Source organism: Seriola aureovittata, chromosome 10 (genome assembly GCF_021018895.1).
Source record: "Seriola aureovittata isolate HTS-2021-v1 ecotype China chromosome 10, ASM2101889v1, whole genome shotgun sequence".
NCBI lineage: Eukaryota > Metazoa > Chordata > Actinopteri > Carangiformes > Carangidae > Seriola > Seriola aureovittata.
Window position 1 is genome coordinate 2,256,783 of NC_079373.1, and position 19,605 is coordinate 2,276,387.

The 19,605-nt window shown below is 39.8% G+C and overlaps 2 protein-coding genes across 4 annotated transcripts in view; one reads left to right on the plus strand and one right to left on the minus strand.

Moving 5' to 3' along the window:
• The window catches only part of wwp2 (WW domain containing E3 ubiquitin protein ligase 2), a 65,515-nt gene extending 60,613 nt beyond the window's left edge, over positions 1–4,902 (plus strand). For both annotated transcript variants that reach the window (XM_056386910.1, XM_056386911.1), the window contains 6 exons: positions 489–629; positions 748–868; positions 1,461–1,565; positions 1,692–1,788; positions 2,303–2,375; positions 4,013–4,902. In XM_056386910.1, the coding sequence (XP_056242885.1) occupies positions 489–629; positions 748–868; positions 1,461–1,565; positions 1,692–1,788; positions 2,303–2,375; positions 4,013–4,112 (637 nt within the window). In that variant the 3' untranslated portion in view covers positions 4,113–4,902. The remainder of the gene's footprint in view (positions 1–488; positions 630–747; positions 869–1,460; positions 1,566–1,691; positions 1,789–2,302; positions 2,376–4,012) is intronic.
• A 134-nt stretch (positions 4,903–5,036) lies between these two features.
• LOC130176064 (uncharacterized) lies at positions 5,037–11,319 on the minus strand. 2 transcript variants are annotated; one of them, XR_008828814.1, is made up of 3 exons: positions 11,072–11,319; positions 6,491–10,535; positions 5,037–5,848 (listed from the first exon to the last, which is right to left on the minus strand). XR_008828814.1 is itself a non-coding variant. In XM_056386912.1 (3 exons), exons 1-3 carry the CDS (start codon positions 11,224–11,226, stop codon positions 5,747–5,749), a joined length of 300 nt encoding a protein of 99 aa, XP_056242887.1. In that variant the 5' UTR covers positions 11,227–11,319; the 3' UTR covers positions 5,037–5,746. The 2 variants fall into 2 exon arrangements, 1 of the variants encoding a protein (XP_056242887.1); XM_056386912.1 differs by having other exon boundaries at positions 6,491–6,533.
• Positions 11,320–19,605: the final 8,286 nt, after the last annotated feature.

Sequence of the window (19,605 nt, forward strand, 5' to 3'; positions counted from 1 at the left end):
TCCAGCTTTTGTAATGACTATGAGGAGGTTCATTGAAAGAAAGAACTGAACAAGAGCAGTCAGCTGTCAGTGACACACACTTACGGGTCAGTGCATGAGAATGAGAACATGTAGAGTACGATATTAGAAATCAGGGCTCTCCAACCTTTTTTTCCACTGAGAACTACTTTGACCAAATCACATATCACACGTTACATTTATTCACATGTCGTATCAAAACACTCAAACAGATCAGGTCAATAAGATCATTTAACAAGTCATCAGATATCAACATCATAAACAGATAAAAATCATGCCCCGTCTGTGTGTTTGATTTAATTGTATTTGCAGCAGATTTACTGAGTGAAGGTGAGTTGCTTAGAGTTTGAACTACACATCCATGGTCTGTACAGACTGTATTCTCAGACCCTGTAGTTGAGCTACTGGTAGCTCACAAGCCACTTGTTGGAGACCCCTGATGTATTGTGTTCGTTGCTGTGTGTGTCCAGAGACAACAACCTGGAGGAGTGTGGTGTGGAGCTGTATTTTGCACAGGACATGGAGATCCTTGGGAAAGTTTCCACTCACCAGCTGAAGGATGATGGAGAGAACGAGCTGGTCACGGAGGAAAACAAGGAAGAGTACATCAGGTATGAAGAGACGGATAGGAATGAAAATTGAAAAAATGCAACTTCATCAACAGTAAATTTTAAGGGAAATAAAGATGGAGACCAAACCATATAAAAACAATCACTCTCCTTCCCTCAGCCTGCTGACAGACTGGAGGTTCACCCGCGGCGTGGAGGAGCAGACCAAAGCCTTCCTGGACGGCTTCAACGAGGTGGTTCCCCTGGAGTGGCTTCGCTACTTTGATGAGAAGGAGCTGGAGGTGAGGAGGAGTGGATTAACTATGTAACGCCCTATAGGCCTGATTTTATTTTCACAAATCAATAATTTTGTAAATTTGAAAAAAAATCACTCTCTACCTCTTCATGCTTCTTTTTCATCATATAGATTCTTTTTTTCTTTTTTTTTTACTTTTTTGTCCATAGAGAAGTTTTATTTTCAAAATGTGTGTTCACATTTGGCAGCATTTAGTTTGTCCTGTTTTGATTAAACTTTAAGTAACTTCCAAAAAGACACCTATATAGTATATTGCTGTGCACACTTAAATTACATGTATAAACTACATAAAATAGATAAAATAGCAATTAGCAAGTTTAATATTTTTACCCATAGAGGATGCATAGATGTTTCTCAGTTGTATTCTATGTAAATGAACGTAAATAATCTGTGTAAAAACAATGCAGCCCTGTGGTTGAGATGAATGTGTTTCTCCTGCTTTGTGCAGCTGTAATAAAGACTTTTTAAAGTATAAAGTATTCTGAGATTTGAGACAAACATGAGTATATATCATAAACATTCAGTGTCGATGCTGAATGTCGATAAAAAATGTCTGTCTTGCGCTGTGTTTATTGCAGCTGATGCTCTGTGGGATGCAGGAGATCGACTTGGCCGACTGGCAGAAGAACACCATCTACAGACATTACACCAAGAACAGCAAGCAGATCCACTGGTTCTGGCAGGTACAGACACACACAGCTGCTGATGATGCTAGAGGTCTTGATCTAAACACATCATCTGCTGGGATGAAGTACATGTGAGGACTGATATGAGTGTGTGCAGAGGGTGATGAAGTCGTGTTCCTGCAGGTGGTGAAAGAGATGGACAATGAGAAGAGAATCCGTCTGCTTCAGTTTGTGACGGGAACCTGTCGGCTGCCTGTCGGAGGCTTCGCTGAGCTCATAGGTACGCAACACTGACTCACAGCTGCATGCTCACCACTGTTAGGTGTCATTGTTCTGTAGAGCGTTTTGTGAAATAAGGATATTCGACAACATGGTCACGTCACACCCAGCGGCCTGCTGCTGTCTCTCTGCTGTCACACATTTGAGCTCTTTCACTTCTCTGTTGTTACCAATGTTAGACTGTGACTGTGATTATACACTTCAACCATTTAAAGTATCACAGCCTTTCCATAATTGGTCAGCCCTTTAGTGCAGAGCTTCATTAACACCAGCTTAATATCATCATAAACTAACTGGGATTAATGTGGCTCAAACAGGCGTCTGTTCAGAAGAGAAAAGCAGCAAAGTGGCGAACATAATGTGACTCTGTCAGACTGATGGAATTAGTGGAGATGTGCTGCATGCTGAATTAATTAAAATAATTCTTTACGTAAGGTTTTTCATGGTTAGAAGTGAAAGAGGAAACATCATCATAAATGTTTTTCTAAGACCATATCATGATGTTACACCTGCAGGAAGTAACGGTCCCCAGAAGTTCTGCATAGACAAGGTGGGGAAGGAGACTTGGCTTCCAAGAAGCCACACATGGTAAGCTGCTGCCTCATCTGTTACACTGTGCAGAAACATATTCTAAACTCAAAGGTCCACTTAATAACCAAGAGGAAGACTATAAGATGTGACTGAAAGGTCACTAGCTTACTGTTCCCAAAGGTCAAGCATGAATTTCAGTGTTCAGATGATAAACGTGTTGATTTGTTTGTGCATAAATGAATCAAGGTAACTTCAGGTTTAACTCGGTGACGGTGGTTCACTTGTTACGGGGGTAAATCTCCATGGTAACTGACGCTGACCTCCTAACTTGCTCAGGGGCAGGTTAACTTCAGAGGATCAGTTATCATTTCTATAGGATCCTGACAGGGACAAAAGAGCTTGCAGTAAAGTCATCAATAATAAAGATCAGTAGATATTTGTATAGATCAGTGGATGTTTTGCTGTTTGAGTCTTTCCATGTGTTACTCTGGTTTTAAAACAGAGCCTCTAACAGACAGAAAAGAGTTGGAGAGTTTATCACTAAAAAACTAAATAACTATTGTAGCTTCATTTGACCTGAACACAGATTCTTTAATGGACAGGATTCCTGACAGTGATGAAGCTTTTACTTTTCTTCATCACTGCAGCTCAGAACAACATGAGGAGACTCTGTGATTAGAACTGGAAATAAAAGCTAAACCTCAGTCAGCCTGACCTAATCACTTTTCTTCTCTCCTCTCGGCCTTGGCAGAAGAAAATAGTCTGGCCTTACTTTTGCCTACTTCACACGTTCATAACAGTTTGTTCATCATCAGACAAAGAGCGAAAATAGTCAGTGATAGCTTTATAATAATTCCTGTTCTTATTTACAATATATACTTACTTTGAATTTTAATAATTAGAAATGATTTCTATTGTTTCTTTTCTATTACACTTCAGCTTGTTGAATTTCACTTTTGGATGTTGCTATGACAAAATTAACCTGCAGATATCTGTGTTTCTTCTCATATCATATTAATACTTTATTCATGGTTCTGAGGATGTTGGTTCTAATTAATAACATGAACACACTTGTACCTGGACAGTTAAACCCTGAGTTAACCGAGTCAGGTGATAAACAGTTTCATAGTACAGGTTATCAGGACAGTCAGTGTTAGGTTCACTTAAGCCAGATAACTAAAAGATATCCTGGGTATGTTGAACTAGCTTCGTAGTACAAGTGTCAGGTTCAGAACAGTAACACTGGATTACACGCTGCATTGTTTATAATGAATCTCTTGTGTGTAGGTTGGTCATTGGGCAGATTGTGCCAATAACAATGAAAGAAAAAATGGAGACCATAAATAGTGTCAAAAGTGAAAAGAAATAGATTAAGATTGACAGATTAGACTCCACTTCTGTGGAGGCTATTCAGTCTTTTGTTGGTATTGAGCGTGAGGGCTCTTGTCTTTTAGAACAGGAAGTAAGAAGAATTTAAATGTTCAAATTGTGTTTCTATCATTTGAAAGGCAGTCAACATCTGCTAATATCAGACCCTTCAAGATTCCTATCACTACTGTCCTGTGGCCTGGTGCCACTAACTTCAGGGTTTCACCTCCAGTATGTCTGCAGCCACCGAAGAGTTTAGATAATATGGCTCTCACAGCTGACAAAAGACCAATAGTGACCTGCCCGTCTCCTCCTCTTCCTCACAGCTTCAACCGTCTGGATCTGCCGCCCTACAGAAGCCTGGAGCAGCTCCGAGAGAAACTCCTGTTTGCCATCGAGGAAACAGAGGGGTTTGGACAGGAGTGATGCAGCAAACTGACACAAGACAGCTAAAGGACAGCAGTCCTTCAGTGGGATAGTTTTTGTTATTATAATTATTTTGCATTTGTTAATCACAGGACTGAGAATCACCTGTCATCTATCGCCCCTCACCCGGGGTAGGATCATGTTTGTGAACTGAATCTGAAGTGGGATAAAGTTGGATCTGAGAGATGGAGACACAAGAACATGGAGGAAGACTGTGTGTGTGTTGTGTGTGCGTGTGTGTGTGTGTGTGTTGTGTGTGCGTGCGTGCGTTCGTGTGCGTGCGTGCGGTGTCACTTACCTTAATGCCATTGTGTATATGCATATAAATGGTGTGTAAGTCCAAGAGATTGACAGGATGGCACATACAGAGAATTATATTTGACTAGTCTCACACATACATCTCTACTCACCGCTTAGAAACGCACTAAAACCAGACAACAGGATCGTTTTAACATCAGCAGCGACTCACAACAACAGCACAGCTACCCACAAATGCAGTATAACATATCTACCAGAGAAATACATTTTTTAACATTTTAAAGTGATGAGACAGAGACAGAGTGAGAGAGAGAGAAAAAGAGAGAGAGAGAGAGAGAGAGAGGCAGTGTATGAGAGAACTGAGTGCATGTGTGTCTGTGTCCGAGGGACAGGGGGCCATCATCATCATCAACTAGGACACCTCTGTTACAAAGGCTCGAGAGACGAGACGTTATTTTTTATTTTCCTGTTAATTGTGAAATTAGCATTTTTCTCCTGTACATAACTAAAATAAATGAGATTTCAATCTTGAGCTGCACTGCTGCATTTTTTCTTGAGGGATCAGTTGAAGTGATACATTTTTTATATAAACACTAATAAATCATGTGTTTGACCACATCATTTAAACTTAAGGGTTTTGTTTTGTTCATCCAGCTGTAGCTGCTTCTCTGTCCTGCCAGAATGTTGTGGAGAGCGTGGTCGGTATTGTCCAAGATGGCCTCCAGCTTACATTGCATGCGTCTCTCCACAACAGTCCTGAGTGAGTCCAGACTCCTGCCAAGCACAGACCCAGCCTTTTTGACCAGCTTGTTCAGTCTCTTTGTGTTCATGTCAGACAAGTTGATAAAACATGTGCAGCATTTCACTGCAGACGTCAAAGGACCTGAGCCTCCTGAGGAAAAAGAGCCGGCTCCGCCCCTTCAGGTAGATGGCATCCATGTTCAGGGACCAGTCCAGTTTACTGTCCAGGTGCACACCTCAATGTCCTTCCCTCAAATGTTTACTGGCTGAAGGGTGGGCCTAGACCTCCAACAGTCGATGACCATCTCCTTGGTCTTGGAGATGTTCAGAAGGAGGCAGTTCTTGTTGCTCCATTCACTTAAGACCATCATCAGATCACTGATGATGGCCTCAGAAGGTGGAGAAGCAGCTGCTCCAGGGCCTGTAGTCATTTATCTCAGCCGGCCATCTTACTTTAGGCACCGGAACAAGACATGATGTTTTCCACAGGACCGGTGCTCTCCCTGTTTGAAGTCTTAAGTTGAAGATCCTCTGGAGAGGCTCAGCCAGCTGGGCTGCACAGTCCTTTAACAGCCTCGGACACACACCATCCGGGGCTTTTGCCTTTCCAGGACGTAGCCTCTTGAGCTCCGCCCTCACCTCCTCCGCTGTAAAGGACAGGAGACTTGACCCCAGTGTGGAGGGAGTTGCAGCTGCAGCGTCAGGTTGTGAAGGAGATGCCGTAGGAGAAGCTGCACCTGAAGCAGTGGGAGAGAAAAATTATCGTTCTTTGTTCTATTTGTGGGTCCAAGTATCGTTACTTTAAAACTACTATGTAATTATAGGCGGTTACTAATTACAAGATGATTCAGAAGTAGACTGTGGGGTCTAAATAGGGTATGACTATGTTTGTTTACTGTCTAATAAAGAACATATTTATAGTTTTGTCTAATTTGATACAAAGTACAACCTGTTATGTCTTATTAGTGTCTACTTTGATATAAAGTACAGCTTGTTACATCTCAGTGTGTAATTTGATACAAAGTACGACTTTTTTCGTCTTATAAGTGTCAAATTTATTAAGTATGGCTTGCTAAGTCTGATCAGTCTCTAATTTGATACAATGTAAAGCTTGGTACATGTTATTTGTTACTAGTCTGATAATGTGCAGCTTGTTATGTCTTATTAGTGTCCAATTTCATACCAAGTACAGCTTGTTAACTCTAGTTTAATATAAAATCTAGTATATAGCTGGACTGAAATTGTTTAATTACATGAAACTGAATCTATTGAGGACACAAATCTAGTTGAGCATTTGTGTGTTATATTTAGTTGAAGACTGGCAGTATATGGCCATATAAAAGCAATATCCTTGGTATGATTTTAGACAAGATGCTTACATGTACAGTCACACCACCCTGCTTTGGATTTTCTGCTGAAACCCTGGACAGACAGAAATGAAAGCACAGACACTGATTAACCCAAAGATCAATAAAGGGGCAATACAGTCAGATTCACCTTTTTATACAACAAAGAACAAGGGGAAAAGAAATGAACACAGAAGATACATATCAGCTTATGATTTCAACCAATAACAAGCACCCAAGAGATACATACGCATGTCTACTACTGACATATACAGTATATGTCCCAAAACCTAAAGTAACATAAAGACTCGAACCACATGCAGCCCTAAACCTCTTCAAGCATAAACAGGATGAGTAGAACAGTGGGCTGCTTCAACATATAACACATTCATTTCTAATAAAACAATCAATATAAGAGAAACTAATGACTGAACAAGTCATCAACTACTCACTTTAGCTCCACATTCTGGTATCAAAAATGATAAACCTAAGATTCTGTCTCCCCATGTTTTTTATCACCACTTTTAGCAATCAAGTATCTTCAAAGAACTTAGATGGAGATTTGAGGAATGTTGAAATAAATTCATCTGTGGCTAAACCAATATTGGTTTCCTCTTATAATCTACTCAGTCACACTGGTAAGAACAGATGAACAGGGAATGACTGTGAATGTAGATACAGCTGCGCCAGAACATGCCAGCAGTATTTTCCACACAGCAGGGCACATTTGGCGGTTTGGCTGGCAGGATCACATTAATTGAAAACACAGATTTGAATCTAATCATTCAAACAAACATTTCATGTTATCTCCACTGTCTCCTATTGGCTCTCCAAGCTGCAGCTTCAGTCATAACAGTGATGTCGATTATCGTCTCTGGACTGGTGACTGAGCAGTTGCTAAGAGACTACAGATGTACCAGGTCACTAACTGTGTGAATGGTAAACTGGGTACTGCTTAGAATTAACACTGAGAAAGAAGTAAGTGTTCATTTGACCATCCTTTTAAAAACAGACATTAAGAAACTTTTTGCTTTTGAATTTTGCAGAGCAGTAGCTTTACATTGTTACAATTGACCAAATAAAGAAATGTACTTCACCTAAATCACAATTCTGTGGTTGAAATTATTGCTGAAAAGTATTACTTTAAACTTTAACTATGGAATAGTATTTGTGTAACATGTTTTTTTTATTATTAGTTGTCCACAAGTCGTAAAGAATAAAAACAAAAATGAAAAGAAATCCATTTTGAAGTTTACAGGGCTTTGGCGGATGTTTTTGTATTTATTCTAACTTATATTTATTTAGTAAAGTCAAACAGTCAATCAATGGATTGTATACAGAAAAAGTAATGACCCCATTTACCATCCTGATGAAGACAAGATAACCAAATATGTTTGGCAAACAAAGCACAGTATATAGCACAAGTGGAGTTTGATGAATGTTGATTATTTAATTTTATTACTGAACAAGTAAGCGAACATCGATAGAGAGCCACTTTCAAATGAAAGCATTGTGCTTCAGCTTAGTTCAACAGCTAATGGTACAACTGTTAAAACCATGGGCCTTAAACCTCCAAGTTTTTGTGAAAAAAAAAGTTATGTTTTCATGGTTGCTGCGCGACAGGAGGACTTGGCAGGATGCAACAGTAGGGGTGGGCACAGCTTGTCCCACACAGCGAAAATCCTATGTTGACCAGACAGTCTCATTTCAGTTGGGTCTTCATGGTATACGACAGCTACGAAGGGCCACACATTCAGTCCTCTGAAGGATGCAGCCCCTAAATTGAGACACAGCTATTCATGGTCCTGGTCGATGGAAGTCACTGTGCTCTTGAATCTTCAATGCAGCAGAAATGATTTTGTAGCCTTCCCCAGATCTGAGCCTGGACACAATCCTGTCTCTAAACTCTGCAGGCAGCTGCTTTCTCCTCATGGTTTTTGCTCTGATTGTCAGCAGTGAACATGTCAACGATGATCCAGAGAAATGGGAGGAACCTGCGCTAAATTTCAAGTGTCTGAATACTGCGATATTTCAGTTTGTCCTTTCTAATAAATTTGTAAAAAAAAAAAATCTAATACTGTGTTTTCTCTTCGTCAATATGAGGTATTGAGTGTAGACTGATGAAAGAAAATTTCTCTTTTTATTCTAGCTCAAGGCTGCAATATAACAAAATATGAAAAAAAGTGTTCTGAAGACTTCCTGAACGCACTTTATGTACACCACTCCACACATCATCTCAAAAAAGCCATTTCATTATGCAAAGGGACCAGCATCATGCCAATCTGCAAAACAATTCCTGTCTACAATCACACACAGTGACACACCACAGTTTCTACACTTCCATGCAGTCTTTTTTTTGCAGTGTACACAGGACAGTCTTCCATCTGTGGCCTTTTTTGACTTGTCTACATCTGGCTTTATAGCCACTGGGGTGCAGGTCTGTATGACAACTTTGTCTGGTGTGGATGGCCAGTCTAGTGTGGATAGTAGGACACATTCAGATGGTGTGCCTGGTGTAGCTATTCTGGATGGTGGAACAGGTGTCATGTCCAACATATAACCACAAAGTTCAGCAGTGAGGGTCTCCATGAACTTCAAGTGAGTCATAGGTTGTTTCTGATTCATCCGACTCAGTTCTTTGTGAAGGATGTAGGAGTTTGTGGCTGCAATGTCTATGAAGTGTTGAAATAATAATCTGTACCAGCTCACTGTCTTATGGTGCACTGAATAATACTGGATCAGCTGGTCTGATAGATCTACACCGCCCATGTACTTATTGTATTCTGCCACTGGGGTTGGCATGGGGATGTTTTGGATCTTCCATTGTCCATCTTTCCCTTTCACATGTCTTTTCGCAATTTCACCTGAGTACACAGTGTGAATTGTGGAGCACATAGACACCTGTTTAGAGTCCATCCACTTTACGAAAAGCAGCGGTCCATTTCTCATCCACCTTATTGTTCCTCTGCTGTCCTTTTTTTTAGTCCGGGATTCTCTCCTGTTGTCTCTGTATGTGCCACATGCACGGACTTTCAAAGTACAAAGCTCCATGAAGAGCTTTGGACTTGTGTAGTAGTTATCACAGTACAGGTGATAACCACTTCCAAGGTATTTTTGACTCATCAAACCTATAACAGTGTCATATGTAAGTCCATGTCCAGATGAATTGTGGTATCTGCCTGTATAGACTGAAAAATCACTGGTGTAACCGTTGCTGGAATCCGCCATCACAAACAGCTTTAAGCCATACTTGTTGGGTTTATTTTTGATGCACTGACGCATTCCAGTTTTAGCTTTTGTAGTGACCATTCGTTCATCGATTGAGACGTTTTGACGGGGATGGTAAGATGCCTTACATGCATTCCGTAAATGGTCATATAATGGCCTGAGTCGGTGCAAGGGGTCATATTCAGGTGTGCCCTTTTTCTTGTCATTTTCTGCATCTTCATCTGGATCACTCAAGTGCAGGTTCCATGATATCACCTGGAAAGTGTTTCTGGACATCACTAAGGCTGGAGACAGGACACTGAAAAGTGAATTCTGTTTCCAGTACAGTCGCACTTCTGGCAGTTTTAAGACTGCCATATAAAAGAGGAGTCCCACAAATTTGAAGAAATCAATGGGAATGATGTCACGCCACTTGAATTTCTTTCCTTTATCAATGTTCTTCTGGGCCTGTTTGTTTGTATTGTCACAGATGATCCTGACAGACTTTTCATCAAAAAATGTTTTGAACAGCTCAGAGGGGCTGGGCTCGTCTGATAACCAAAATACTTGTACTCCAGGTGTCCGAGCAGGGCAAAAGCCTGGGAGGGGCTCAGGCAATGCATCTGGTTGTTGTTCTGTCTGCCACCCAGCAGCAGAGAGTCGAGGTGTTTGAGGTGATGTTGCAGTCCATGTTCCATGTCCCTGTTTGCGAGTGGATGGGGATTTAGATGGTGTTGCATGGCAGCGATCACCTTCATTTGTCTGTTCAGGCTCTGACACTGATTTGCTTGCTTGCTGTTGTGAAGAGGATGATAGTGGAGTAGAATGAGATTGTCCAGGTGAAGTGGAGGGTATGTAGTCTTCATCAGATCTAAAAGAAACACCATTAAAATACTTATAATGTTTTATATTTATAATTATTATATTATATTAGGACTGTTAACACTCTACCAGGTGAACTACCTCATCACTTTTTTGTGTCCCCTGGAAACACTTCCGTTGTGTTGTGAGTATTTGCAGCGCATGTGTTGTCAAATTGATGAGGATGTTTCCTGAAGTTGTTTGTGTTTTGTCTATTTGCATGTGTTTTCCTACTATAAAGTGCGTTGAGCCCCTGGGGCCACCTTACTTTTCCCAATAGAAAACCCATTCAAACATTATTAAAAATCAACCACTACATACAATTGCACCAAGAGTAGTAGCACCTATCTCAAAAACATGTTTTAAATTAGCTTTGAAAACATGTTTCTATCTGCAACAGTCCAGGGACAGTACATGGATTTATAGAGAAGAGACAAAGAGCAGGGTAGGATAACAATAGTGGAAATGCTGCATCGGCAGTAAAATACATATAGTCTATCCACATATTTTAGATAAACACCATGATACTGTGATGAATGCACTCACATGTCCTCAAATAGATCATCGCCTTCTTCAAAATCCTCTTCTACCCCACTTGAGAAACTATCAGGAGCTGAGTCTCCGTCGTCGTCTTCGTCGCTGAAAGTATCTTCCAGCAGCTTGCTGACAGGGTCCTCCGTTGATAAACGTTTTCGTGCCATGCTATTTATTTTATTGCTCAATCTATTGGTGTCTCTGCATCCTGTCCTCTCATCTCTGCCATGTGTAAACCTGATGTAAACACAGCCTGCTTCCTCTTCGTCTCCTTTGTATTTTTCCTTTTGGCGGGCTGCAATACCAACTTTTAGGTGCATAGCGCCACCTACCGTCCAGGAGTATGGACAACAGGATCTAGGAACGAGTTGTCCACTAAAGACTTTACTTACACATTCTGGTGTCAAAAATGATACACCAAACATTCCCTCTCCCACCATGTTTCACTGTTTGCAATCAATACTGAAAGAATGTTGAAATAAATTCATCTGTGGCTAAACCAATATTGGTTTCCTCTTATAATCTACTCAGTCACACTGGTAAGAACAGATGAACAGGGAATGACTGTGAATGTAGATACAGCTGCGCCAGAACATGCCAGCAGTATTTTCCACACAGCAGGGCACATTTGGCGGTTTGGCTGGCAGGATCACATTAATTGAAAACACAGATTTGAATCTAATCATTCAAACAAACATTTCATGTTATCTACACTGTCTCCCATTGGCTCTCCAAGCTGCAGCTTCAGTCATAACAGTGATGTCGATTACCGTCTCTGGACTGGTGACTGAGCAGTTGCTAAGAGACTACAGATGTACCAGGTCACTAACTGTGTGAATGGTAAACTGGGTACTGCTTAGAATTAACACTGAGAAAGAAGTAAGTGTTCATTTGACCATCCTTTTAAAAACAGACATTAAGAAACTTTTTGATTTTGAATTTTCCTGAGCAGTAGCTTTACATTATTCATACTGTCTGTCACAATTGACCAAATAAAGAAATGTACTTCACCTCATTCACAATTCTGTGGTTGAAATTGTTGCTGAAAAGTATTACTTTAAACTTTAACTTACCCCATTTACCATCCTGATGAAGACAAGATAACCAAATACGTTTGGGGAACAAAGCACAGTATATAGCACAAGTGGTGTAAGACTTGTTTAATTTTGATGAATGTCAATCATTTCACCACAGATGAATTTCAAGTGTGTGAATACTTATGTCAGTGTGATATTTCAGTTTTTCCTTTCAAATAAATTTGAAAAAAAATTCTAAAACTGTTTTCTCTTCGTCAATATGAGGTATTGAGTGTAGATTGATGAGGGAAAATTTCTCTTTTTATTTCTAGCTCAAGGCTGCAACATAACAAAATATGAAAAAAAGTGTTCTGAAGACTTCCTGATTGCACTGCCTGTGCATCACTCTACACATCATCTCAAAAAAGCCATTTCATTATGCAGAGGGACCAGCATCATGCCAATCTGTGAAACAGTTCCTGTCTATAATCACACACAGTGACACACCACAGTTTCTACACTTCCACGCAGTCTTTCTTTTACAGTGTACACATGACCGCCTTCCTTCTGTGCCCTTTTTTGACTTCTCTGCATCTGGCTTTATAGCCACAGGGGTGCAGGTCCGTAGGGCACATTTGGCTGGTGTGTCTGGTGTAGCTTGTCTGGATGGTGGAACAGGTATATCCAAGCCACAAAGTTCAGCAGTGAGGGTCTCCATGAACTTCAAGTGAGTCATAGGTTGTTTCTGTTTCTTCTGACTCAGTTCTTTGTGAAGGATGTAGGAGTTTGCGGCTGCAATGTCTATGAAGTGTTGAAATAATAATCTGTACCACCTCATTGTTGTCACGTCGTGGTGAGGTTGTCTTGTCCTGGGTTTGTTTTGTCCTGTCATTTCCTGTTTTATTTTGAAAAGTAATTCTCCTCTCCTTTCAGGTCACTTGCCCTTCCTCATGTGTCTCAGTCTGATTGCCCTAAGTGTTTCCACCTGTCCCCTGTTTCCCTCCATGTGTTTAAATAGTCTGTGTTCCCCTTGTCTTGTGCCAGAGTGTCTTCGTCCTCGTCCTCCACCCGAGCCTTTTGTCCATGTCCACAGCCACAGTAGTCGCCAAAGTAAGCTTTCTGAACCTCATTAAGAGTGATTTTTGTTTATAGTTTTTACCTTAGCATATTTTCATAGATCTTTGTTTTTCCTTGTTAAGAGTGATTTTTCATTTCATGTAGCCAGTTATTTATTATTCTAGATCCTCCGCTTAGTAGCGTGAGTAGATTATTTTTTGGTTTATTTTTATATAGTCAGGATTTTCCTCCATACGGAGCGTTTTGTGTTTATCAGTTGGTTTCTTTTGATTAGTACCTTTCTCCTCCTCCTGGAGTGTTTTTTTTGTTCCTTAGATTCAGAGTCTAGTGTCTAGTTTTTCATAGCCATTGGTTTGTCACTGTCTGAGGTCTCCAGTGAATTCAATAAAAGCCTTTGGTTTTCTAATATCTCTGCATCTGAGTCCTGCTTTGAGTCGCGGCCTGACAATTGTCTTATGGTGCACTGATTAATACTGGATCAGCTGGTCTGATAGATCTACACCGCCCATGTACTTATTGTATTCTGCCACTGGGGTTGGCATGGGGATGTTTTGGATCCTCCATTGTCCATCTTTCCCTTTCACATGTCTTTTTGCAATTTCACCTGAGTACACAGTGTGAATTGTGGAGCACATAGACACCTGTGCAGTGTCCTTCCACTTTACGAAAAGCAGCGGTCCATTTCTCATCCACCTTATTGTTCCTCTGCTGTCCTTTTTTTTTAGTCCGGGATTCTCTCCTGTTGTCTCTGTATGTGCCACATGCACGGACTTTCAAAGTACAAAGCTCCATGAAGAGCTTTGGACTTGTGTAGTAGTTATCACAGTACAGGTGATAACCACTTCCAAGGTATTTTTGACTCATCAAGCCTATAACAGTGTCATATGTAAGTCCATGTCCAGATGAATTGTGGTATTTGCCTGTATAGACTGAAAAATCACTGGTGTAACCGTTGCTGGAATCCGCCATCACAAACAGCTTTAAGCCATACTTGTTGGGTTTATTTTTGATGCACTGACGCATTCCAGTTTTAGCTTTTGTAGTGACCATTCGTTCATCGATTGAGACATTTTGACGGGGATGGTAAAATGCCTTACATGCATTCCGTAAATGGTCATATAATGGCCTGAGTCGGTGCAAGGGGTCATATTCAGGTGTGCCCTTTTTCTTGTCATTTTCTGCATCTTCATCTGGATCACTCAAGTGCAGGTTCCATGATATCACCTGGAAAGTGTTTCTGGACATCACTAAGGCTGGAGACAGGACACTGAAAAGTGAATTCTGTTTCCAGTACTGTTGCACTTGTGGCAGTTTTAAGACTGCCATATAAAAGAGAAGTCCCACAAATTTGAAGAAATCAACGTGACTGATGTCACGCCACTTGAATTTCTTTCCTTTATCAATGTTCTTCTTGGCCTGTTTGTTTGTGTTTTTACAGATGATCCTGACAGACTTTTCATCAAAAAATGTTTTGAACAGCTCAGAGGGGCTGGGCTCGTCTGATAACCAAAATACTTGTACTCCAGGTGACCGAGCAGGGCAAAAGCCTGGGAGGGGCTCAGGCAATGCATCTGGTTGTTGTTCTGTCTGCCACCCAGCAGCAGAGAGTTGAGGGGTTAGAGGTGCTTGAGGTGACATCTGACGCCCTTGTTTGCGAGTGGATGGGGATTTAGATGGTGTTGCATGGCAGCGATCACCTTCATTTGTCTGTTCAGGCTCTGACACTGATTTGCTTGTTTGCTGTTATGAAGAGGATGATATTGGAGTAGAACAGGACTGTCTACGTGAAGTGGAGAGTATGTAGTCTCCATCAGATCTAAAAGAAACACCATTACAATACTTATTAAAATAAAACATTATAATATTATAAGTGTTATATTGTAATTTAACTATATAAGATAAACCTTACTGATCCCACATCGGGGAGATTCAGTTGTTACAGCAGCAGTATAACAATAGAATGAAGTAAAAAAATAACAACTCAAGCATAAATGAGAAGGTATGTACATAAGTACTTACATTTATAGTGATATTTACATAATGTTCAAACTGAGAAATAAGTACTAGTGTTCAAATTAAAACCGAAAAAGAAAAACGTATTGAAAATACTTAAATATATTGCACTGGGCATTTGCATTATATAGCATTTTTAAAAATTGCAAGGATGCTACTTGAATCCAGTTATTGCACATGTAATTTCACGGAAATTACATGTGAAATTATAGATACTATATTGCTCCAGGTGACATTACAATATAAACACTACAACTAGAACATCTGCATTCCCTGAACAAAATGTGTGTGATTGCTTCGTCCCCTGCCGGTGGCTTTATCTGACATATTGAGGAATAGGTTCCACAGTCACTGAATGCATAGAGGATGCTCAGATATTATCTGAAACATTTTGGCAATATTTGTTAGCTCATTTACATATAGTGGCACAATAACAGCCATTTTTGAGGCTTTGAGAAGCTTTGAAGTACTGGGTGGTTGTTAACCAAGTTTCAGACTTCTTTGATCATTTTTGAGATATTTATCATGTCTCCCTTATTTATGGTGGTGCTCAGAGCTCAACGCACTGCAACTTAAAGTATGCAAACAGACAAAACACAAACATCTTCAGGAAACGTCTTCATCAATCTAACAATACATGCACTGCAAATACTCACAATCTAGCGGATGTGTGAACTTGGCTCGTACGCACTTGATGTTCAATGGCTGTGTCCAAATTCACTCATTACTCTCTTTATAGTCCAATATATAGCTGGCCATTTTGTAGTACTTTCCGAATGTATAGTGTGAATGATTATATACTACATAGTGGACATAGAGTAGTAGTAGTGTTCAACCAATGGGCACTATCCAAGCAATATATACCATGATGGATTGCACTCATGTGGAAAGGCAGAAGGACGGTGCAGAGAATATTACCCCAGTAGTGATCGAAAGTGTTTTTCACTATATAGTCCTCTGCATAGAACTCCCTGGATAGTGAGTAGGGCGGAGTGAATGAGTGAGGGATTTCGGACACAACCAATGCCTTGTGACCAAACTGCAACCTCCAACCTCCAGCTACCTCAGAGGTGAGTCAATTCCCATTAAATCCCATGTTAAAATGTTCACATTTTTGTAAAACTCGCATTATTTAAATTTTATTAAGGTTTAAAGGTGTAATGTGTAAGATCGTGCCACTTGCTCCACCTCCATAGGGGGCAACATTTCACCTCTTCCAACTTGTCCAGTTAGTCATGTTGTTGTTTTCCCTACGTTCCTTATAATTTATTATTTATATGTGCATTTATTGTTGATAGTTAAAATTGTTGATAGCACTAAAAAAAAACATGAATACTTAAAAACAGTATGTGTTTATTTACCTATAAAAACATGAAGGCAAGGGGATACTGCATGACACATGGGTGTCAGGCTACAGCAGCATGAGGAAGGAATGATGACATCATCACAAAGGCACAATCAGAAAATAAGGTTTATTGCCAGGAAGGTTCTTACTAACAAGATATTTGGCTTGGTGTTTGATGCAGTATCCAATAAACATTAACAGGAAATAACAATAAAAAGGTAAAATACTGCAACAGTCAAGATGATAAATATACATAGATACATACATAACAAGGTAAATGGAAAAGATGTTGCACAAAACTTATGTACAAACGTTTAACAGTATAGACAATATGTGTTCACAATATGGACTGGAATTCTGGTCCTGATACAGACAAACATGTGATAGGACATTTACTTTAGATCAAACAAGTTCTTTATATTCAAACATGTTAGGTCTGTTGTGTGTGTATGATAAATAGTAACGATAGATATGAATATGCTAAAATAAATACAGTATTAATATTTGCATGAATATGCTGATATACACAATATGAACACTAGTAACAGTATGAATATTATGAAATGTAAATGTAAGGAAATGAAAAGTAAACAACTAGAGGTATAAGAATTTAATGTACATACTATATAACCAATAAACTATATAGTGGTACAGATATGGATATACTGTAAATTGTACATAAGCAATAAAGGCAGCGGTATAACTGTGGTATTCACTATTACGAATCAGCAGTATGAACATGTATACACTGTGGCTCTGATATAATCACAGTGGTATAGACAAGTGGTGCAGGGATGACAGCTGAGGGGAAGAAGCAGATCTGAACCTGCTGGTTCTGGAACAAACATTCCAGTTTCAAAAAGTGAAAAGTGAATGATAGAATTTTACTCACCTAGACCATCCTCACTGTGTCTGTACACTCTCTGCTGTTGGTGTTGGTGGGACAGGCGGACGTGGTGTCTGTACTGACTCAGTCCCTGATAAAGACAGAAGTATGCTGAAATCTCCTGAGAAATGTAAAGGCCTAGTGCACTTTCAATCATGCCTGATCTTGCAACAGTAATGTAAAGCGGTAACAATGTAGTGAACCGATCCACGTGTATCTACTCGGTCTACTGGATCAATATGGTCTCAACATACAGGCATTATAAAATAAGCCTAAAGTTACTGACACATCTAGCTGGACAACAACTGCAGAAACAGGATAAATTCTACTAAATAGCTAAATAGCTGTTTGTCAGTACGGTTTGTCATTTGCACTAATGATGCTTTTCACTAAAGACCAACATCAGATGTTACTCATCAGTCTAAAAGAAAAGCTATGAGCTCGGCATCAAACCACATCTCTTTACTTTTGGTGAAAAGCCACATCGAGAATTACTTGTGTTTCCTCCTATTCTAGTCAAGTTGTAGCTAACTTTAAGTTCTGGAGGAAGCTGTTCTTCTTCGCGGGACTGAGGGCAGAGTAGATGCTACACTGACTCACACAGCATCTAGTGTCACAAAGTGGTACTACAACATGGTCCGGGACACGGCTAGTTGGTTAGCATGCTCATTTCAGTAGATATCCCTCAAATACATTAGATGGAGGTCTTGGTCATGACATTATCAATGTGGCTCCTTCACATACTATTGATGATGTTAGTTAATTTTTTTGAACATTTTAAACTAAGATTCTGGCCAGATTTTACACATTAAGCCTTTAAAATTCAGGGTCACACAAACCAAAGAACAACCTTCGAAAAAGCAACCTCCTATTGCCGTTGAGGCAGCAACAGCACAGAGGTGTTCCTGCAAAACCTGAGGCAATTTCAGGACATTCAGGCATTTCTAGGACCTTAGTTTCTCATGACACTGCTACCTAATGACTTTGAGGTCATTTCCTAAAAAAGATGGACGGTAAACAGAAAGTGAGTATGACAGCTCATATAAATATATTAAGAGTACCCAACTAATTTCTTTATTGACACAACCATCTACCATATTTATATTAATGAAATGATACATAATTAAGAATACACTGCGGTCCTGAGACTGCAGCCCCTGGTAACGCAGGAACATGTCTTACAATCTATTAGAGGCTATGCTATATATTAGCAACATTAAGATATTAAATTATGACGGCAGACAAATTTGTATTAAATTAGTATGTTTTCTGAAAATTAGCTCTCATCTGTATTACTAATTCAATTATCTATGAATTTTTATCTACCACACAGTGCCTTGGCAAATTATACAAATTGGCCAATTTTAATTTGTTAACGCCTCATTTGCATATAATCATGGTGATGGTGACATTATTATATATACATTTTACTACATTCATCTGTAGTGTCTCCCTTTAAATACAGTACATTAGCCTGTACACCTACCATGATAAATCATGATAGAGAACATTTATTTTCTTTAATAGGACTGAAATAGTGAGAGAGGGAGCAAACCATAGCTAATTAACTTATTATATTAGCCAAGTAGTTCATGTGTGTATTTTAGCAAGACACAAGTTAGCTATATTTGTTTTTGTCTTTTGGTTAATTAGCTGTAAACCCGAGGCACTGGCAGCTTAGTCAATCATTAATCACCACTCACCTCAACACAAGCCAAGGAAAAACCACCACAACAGGAAAAGTTTAAGAGCTGGGAGGTGCTGCCTGTCTTTCTGAGGTCACTGGCTGTGACGCCAGTGTTCCAGTTTAACTTGTGGTCATGTTATCTGGTGATATTTGTTTACATATGTAAATATGTGTCCCGTGCTCCAAATGTTCTTGTTCGCAGATTCGTCATTTTCAGCATAGCTGGCCTATCTGTATGTTCATGAAGGGTGGTGAGACATTGAAGATGTCGACACAATTAAACTAAGCATCTCCAGTTCATGTAAAATGCACATCTGTGTCAATATCAGCCTGAAGACAGTACTACCAAACATGCTGGTCAAAGAAATAAATATACACTTAAATGAAAGACCGCCAATTCTCCCCAGCGAGGGACCAGCACCTGCCTTTTCTTCTGCGTCTGGCCTCATCAACCATCAATGACCACATTACAGTAACACCTTGGAATATTATCCCTGCACAGAAAGCATATTGTCTATACTG